The 6,377-nt window shown below is 57.8% G+C and overlaps 1 protein-coding gene across 1 annotated transcript; it reads left to right on the top strand.

Annotated features, from left to right (window-relative positions):
* Positions 1–2: 2 nt before the first annotated feature.
* On the top strand, positions 3–5,528 carry PSPN (persephin). The gene is made up of 2 exons (XM_032780389.2): positions 3–3,348; positions 5,059–5,528. Exons 1-2 carry the CDS (start codon positions 3,201–3,203, stop codon positions 5,502–5,504), a joined length of 594 nt encoding a protein of 197 aa, XP_032636280.1. The 5' UTR covers positions 3–3,200; the 3' UTR covers positions 5,505–5,528.
* The last annotated feature ends 849 nt before the right edge of the window (positions 5,529–6,377 follow it).

Below are 6,377 nucleotides of genomic sequence, written 5' to 3'. Positions count from 1 at the left end.
GGGAGGCAGCAGCAGGGGGAAGGCCGGGCTCTGAAAACCAGAGCCCTGTGAAAGATTGAGGAGGGGGAAGTCACAGACTAGGAACCACTAGACCCCACTTCCCTTTGGTGCTGGGAAGAGAACCCAGGTGTCCTGACTCCCTCTCCTCCAACCATTCCCTCCTAGAGCCAGGAATAGAACCCAGGTGTCCAGACAACCCCCTCCCCTCAGGGGTGTTTCCCCTCCAGCCTGGCAGGGCCTGGCTTTGCCGCCCTGCTCGACATTGGCACGGCCGATGGAGGAAGGAGTGGAAGGAATGTGCTTGCCCGGCCCCAGTCCCAGACGGCGCCGGGCGCTCTCCTGTCAGCACCAGCACTGATTTATCCCCGAGGCCTGTGATGCTGCGTGCAATCCCCCTGCCGCGGCCCGTTCCATACGCGGCAGGACTAAGCCGGGAACCAGACGGCTGCTCTTCCCCTCCGCCCCCAAATTCTTCTTCCCTCTTCGCTGACCTTTCCCTCGGCATTCCCGGAACGCCGGCACAAGTGGAAGCAGCTGAGCGCCAGCCCCGGGGCTCCTACCTGCCCCACAGCCGGGGCATGATGGAGATTCCCCATGGCCCTGACCTACCCATGAGCCACCCGCTCACACTGGGCTCTGTGGTAGATCTTGAGCTAAGCAGCATCCACCCAGAGCTGGACTTGGAGGGGAGCGTGTCCAGCTGCCACCCGCGGCGCGCAGCGATGACAGGCCCTGTGGCTGCTAGTTAAGGGGGACACGTGCTAGAAACCTCTAGGATTTTCCAGCAGGAGTCCCCGTCAGCACTGGCTTCGGGGAGTGGGATGGGAGCTGCGCATGGAGCACTCCCCTGTGAGTTGGCCCAGACTCTGTGGCTCTGGGGTGCAGGAGGAGGCACGGCTGGCTCAGGCCGGGGCCAGGGAGCCCTCGGGGGGTTGCTGCTGCGGGGCAGCAGAGGCCTGCTGAGCACGTGTGCGCACTAAAGATTCCAGACCCTTCCTGCAGAGCTGATGTCTGGCCAAAATCCCAGCCCCTCTTTCCACTACAGCCCTGTAATCGCATTCTGCAGTGGCCCACTGGCCAGCAGCATTGCTGTGAACCAGCTGCTGTGCTCCACTCAGAGCTGGGCGAGTGACCCAGGCAGACACCTCCCTTATTTGACTACATGGGTCAGACAAGAATCCTAAAAACAGAGGGCTGGATGGGCCATCGAGCCCCCTGGTGCTGAGGCAGGACCTGGTGAACCTAGGCCATCCCTGACAGGTGTCCATCCAACCTGTTCTTGAAACCCTCCAATGATGGGAATCCTGCAGCCTCCAGAGCATCCCTGCCCTGCAAGTTAGAAAGGTTTCCCTAACACGTCACCCAAATCTCCCTTGAGAGGAGCAGGAGCTTTCTAACGCCAGAGAGATTTAAGCTCTGAACTAGGCGTCCAAGCAGCTGGTCTAAGGGCTGTGGGAACCCCAAGCGGGATGAGTAACCCCAAGGGGTACTGGGGTGCGAGGGCCAAGCCTGGGGCAGAGGATGGCAAAGGAAATCCAGCAGAGGCAGGAAGCGTTAGAGGCTGTGGCATGGGGGAGCCCAGTTGCTGAGTCCCATGCAGGCCACAGCATAGGCACCGGGGATGGGGCAGGTGACATAAGGGGGATTTTCTCTCTGATTCAGCCCCAGGCTGTGCTGGGGGGAGACAGAAGCAGAGGGGAAAGCCCTCGAGCCCCTGCTCCCCAAGGCTGGGCTGGCTCCAGAGTTTACGGAAGATGCGTCTACATGGAGCAGGGCACAGGCTCCACCCGAAGCGCACAGCTCTGGTGAAGTGACCTGCTCTCCGCTTGGCCGAGGCTGCCAGACGCAGCGAGCTGTCGGTACCAGGGAGCAGCTGGCACCAGTGCTAGGCAGGCTCCAGCCTTGGGCCATACGGCCTCAAGCCACCTTCTAGCTTCCCATCCAAAGCCACATTGGGCCTGGCCTGAAAAATGGGCCCCTTCCAATGTCTGGCTACCTGCCACCCCGAGGGCTCAATCCGGCACCCCCACCTCCTAGGGCCAAAGGGATTTGGGTGCCTAACAGGGGCTTCCACCCATCTCTTCCTCTCCTCTTTATCTAGCACTGGGAGCCAAGGGCCTGATCCTGCCAGCAATCCACAGGGCAGGGGGAGCTGCAGTGACTTCTTGGGAACCGCTGCTCAGGCCTTCCAGGGTCTGCCCCCGAATCAGGGAGAGACAAGGGAGAAGGCAAAGTGCTCGGGGGAGGAATTCTGGCCGAGGGAGACTGCTGCTCCGCACGGCCTCCTCTGGGCCCACGCTGGGCCCACAACAGGAGGGTGGGCCGTGGCGACTGCCCCGAGCTGCATTTTGGGGAAGGGAGAAGTTCAAGCCCGCTGAGCATTGCTGCCTCACACAGCCGGGAGAGGGAAACCTGCCTGACCCGCAGCGTGGAGCCAAGTCAAGCCCAGTAAATCCCGGCTCCATCCCATCCACCAGGGCCAGGAATCCCCGCTTTCCGGCCGTCTCGCCAGACAGACACAGGCCTGGGCAGCCCGGCTGGCCAGGCGCACTCACACTTTACTAGCAGTCTGTTACCAGCCGGCTCAGCGTGTTACCCCAGCCCACCCCTGCTGCGACCCTGTAATTTATGTACAATCCCCCTTCCATCTCCCCCCGAGGGATTTGCACAGCAGATCTGGGTGTAATCAAGTCCAGGAATTTCCATTCAAGTATCCTGGGCGTTTTTTTTCCCCCAAGATTTTCGGTTAACCCTTTCTGATGGGGAGAGGAGGAGGATTTAACCCCATCCCAGCTCCCCAAACCTCACCACTCCAACGTCGCTTTCAGTCCAACACCCTGGGGCCGGGGTGACTTGAGCGGGTGCAATCTACCTTCGCTAAGTGCACTTCATGGCTGCGTTGCTGTTCCTCGCTGAGCCAGCTCAGCCCGCAAGCATTGTACCGTCCAGAGGCAAAGCCTCTGTTCCGACGGCAAGAGAGAGACCGGCTCGAATGCAGGGATCAAGACACCAATGCCAGAGACTCCGCTGGGAGTGAGTCTCCTTCCACCCGCCCGGCATTTGGCCCAGCATGGAATGTTTCAAGGGTTACGAAGAGTTAATGCTGGCCTTGCCAACCCTCCGGGCCATCCCAAGGAGGATATAAATTAAGAGATGAGCCACCTTCCTTTCAGAAGCCAACCCGGCTTAATTGGGGAAGGATGGACTCATCCCAGCTCCTCTGCAGCATCTCGCTCCTCCTCCTGGTCAGACCCGCTGTCTCCCAGCCAGTGGAAGGCAAGAGGCCCCTGCTGATGGAAGAGCCACAGCCGGGTACCAGCATCAGGGACCTGCTCTGGGCGCTCCTAGGTATGCAACGCTTTCGGTGCTATTCCCAGGCTGGCCAGTGCCGGGAGGGCAGGCTCCTGCTTTGTACCATTCTCTCCCCAACCCCAGTGATTTCTGGGCTGAGGGAAACCGGCCTCAAGCCCTGGAGACCAAGCTATGCCTGGCATTTATCTGGCACCCCCAGCACCGCGGCATCTGGGCACCTCCCACGTGTGAGTATATTTATCCCCACAATGCCTGGGAGACAGGGCAGCACTATGATCCCCATTGCACATGTGAGGAAACTGAGGCACGGGAAGGCTAAGGTCACACAGGGAATCTGTGGTGGAAGCAGGAACTGAACCTGGTCTTAGTGACCTAGTGTCCTAACTCCTCTGTGCTCACATGAGAGAGTGGGTAGCAGAGGGATGAATTTTCCCCCTGGCAGGTTCAGTCCCCCAGGGCACTCAATCCCTGCTAAGAGATTAGCTAGTGGCATGGCAGGAGGGTATATACATAAAATTACTGGATTAGACTGAGCGACTCTGCTCTCTAACCCCAGCCAGTGGACCAGCAGAAAGACCTGCACACACTAGATGTAATGTATCGGCTGGTAGATAGGAGGGAAATTACAGCTATAAATCCACTCGCTCCCTAGGCGGCAGCACTCTGTAGGCACTGCAAGGGATGAGCATGGAATAAATGTCTGGGTAGATCTGTGGAGGGGGAGAGGGGGTTAAACCCATCCCTCAGTTCACTATCAATGGCATCTCTCAATTAGCTGTACAAAGTCCATCAATCCTCAAGCTTCAGGGCTTGAGATAAGCAACAACAGTGGGGGTCAGGAAGGTACTCCCTTCCCTCCCCCGCACCCACACACTCACAGTCCAATTATTAAACCACCAGCCATTGTGGATTTAGTCTCTTCCTCCGAAGCATCCAGCACAGGTCATGGTTGGAGTCAAGAGACCGAAATGCAATGGGCTGTTGCTCTGATTGGATGCAGGAGAGCTACAGGTGTTGTGAACGAGGGGGGGATATGAATCCAGACACCCATTGGTTGGAACCAACGGGGCAGGATATGGGACTCTCTGGCTTGCTCTGATACAGCACAGGGGGGATCCTGGGCTAGTAGCATGGGTATAACGGATCCTGTCTTCCCCTCCTGACTTCTCCAGCTGCATCCACCGCAGGATCACTGCATGCAGGGTCCGAGTAGCCTCCTGTAGAATCACTGGCATCCCCAATGGTTTGAGCCGCTTAAAACTGGGCAGTGCAAAACACTCAGCATCGCTTCTTAACTTTAAAAGATTCCGCCAGCCTCTCTAGCTCCACAGCCAGCCAGCCAAGATCACCTTCGCTCCTCTACCCCGGGATCGTCCTTGTCCCTTCGTGGTGGCTATTCGGCCAAGCTCTGTCACCCAGGAGCCTTCGCCTCTAACTCAGTCCCTGCAGCCACTGGATTGCTGCTGCTGCCGCTCTCCTCTGAGCTCCCTGCAAAGCGTCTCCATCTCCCTGGGGCTGAGTTTGTCCAGAACTTAGCACCGTAGCTGAGATGCGCAATGGCAGACGGGATTCTCCCCTCTTTGCCCAGTGGTGGTGGATCACAGCAGGTGCAGTCTGAACCATAAAGGGGCTCCCCTCTTCCCTGCTCGAGGTGGTGGGTGGAATTGCACTTGGGATTCCAGGTCTGGTCAATGCCTTCCGCAGCCCTCCCTAGTTTGGCGTGATCTCTGTCTCTCTCTCTTTCAGAGACGCACATGCCAAAGGGACCTTCCCTGCACGTCCCGGATGACCCTAGAAACCTGCTGCCCTACGCCTCCCCCGGGCCGGCCAAGCGCCGTCAAAAACGGAGGCTGCTGGCCAGCAGCCGCTTGTGGGAGCAGCCAGAGGAGCAGGAGTGCCGGCTGCGGAGTTTGCTGCTGCGCGTCAAGGACCTGGCCCTGGGCTACGACTCCGAAGAGACCATCCTGTTCAAGTACTGCAGCGGGAGCTGCCCCAAGGCCCGCACCAACCACGACCTGACGCTCTCCATGCTGCTCCAGAAGAGCGAGATCCCAGCCCTGGGCGATGAGAAGATCGTTGGCGACCCCTGCTGCCGGCCAACACACTACGAGGACGTGGCCTTCCTAGACAACAGCCACCAGTGGCACGAGGTGGAGAAGCTCTCGGCTTCTGCCTGCTCCTGCGTGGGCTGATGCTGCTGGCGGGAGGGTATGTCAGCAGGGTGTGCGTAGCTCCAGTGTTAAAGCAGTCAGTGTTTCTTCCTCCCACACCCTAGAACCCGTAGCCTGAGAGAAGACCAAACTCCACCCCACAGATCCCACAGAATGGGGGCCATGACTTTTGCCCCTTGAAGGGCACCCTCTAGGGGTGGGAGAAGGGAGCTGCTACTACCACTACCGAGGAGTCAATCAAAACAACAATGGTGTTCACTTCACAATACCAGGCCAACCCCCTTCTTCCACTCAGCCACCAGTCCCATCCTGTCTCTTTGCATTACTGAGATGCTAGCTTGTTTGCTAAGGCCTGGAACCTCAAAGGCATTTAGGCTCCTAACTTCCACTGAAACCAATGGGAGTTAGGAGCCTAAATACCTTGGAGGATCTGAGACTGAGAACCTGCCTGGAGGAGGTGTGCATGGCACATCTACACGCAGGTGCAGGGGGAGAGCTGGACAATACAAGAGATATTTATGGATTCCTAAGTTATTTATTTATTTGGTTTCTTCCGCTAAGGGCAGGGAGGGCCAGGGATCTCATTCCTGCCACCTCCCTACCTGAGCTTGCTAGAGTCCCTTTTTAATTTATTTGCTTCTTTCCGCTAGTAGAGAGTCGGGGATTGTATTTGTTTGCTCGTTTTCAGGCATGTCTTGGGAACGGTTGAAATGTACATGGTGGTTTCAGACTAATAAAAACCATGAAACTGATCAAAAGACGTGTGGCTATTTGTGGGACAGATGGGCAAGGATTACTCCCTTTGAGCGAGCCCAGGGTCGTCCCTTAGGCGGACCACAATGGGGCTGTTTGTGGCTGGCCTTTCGGCCCTGTAACAAAAATGATTAATAACTT

Source organism: Chelonoidis abingdonii, chromosome 26 (genome assembly GCF_003597395.2).
Source record: "Chelonoidis abingdonii isolate Lonesome George chromosome 26, CheloAbing_2.0, whole genome shotgun sequence".
Classification (NCBI taxonomy): Eukaryota; Metazoa; Chordata; order Testudines; family Testudinidae; genus Chelonoidis; species Chelonoidis abingdonii.
The sequence above is the reverse complement of the archived record's forward strand: the minus strand, read 5'-3'. Positions and strand labels throughout refer to the sequence as shown.

Excerpts from the sequence above, each read along its gene's own strand:
- PSPN (XM_032780389.2), top strand. The coding sequence starts at position 3,201 with ATGGACTCATCCCAGCTCCTCTGCAGCATCTCGCTCCTCCTCCTGGTC. Across the intron at positions 3,349-5,058 it reads CCTGCTCTGGGCGCTCCTAG|AGACGCACATGCCAAAGGGA; the intron begins GTATGCAACGCT and ends TCTCTCTTTCAG.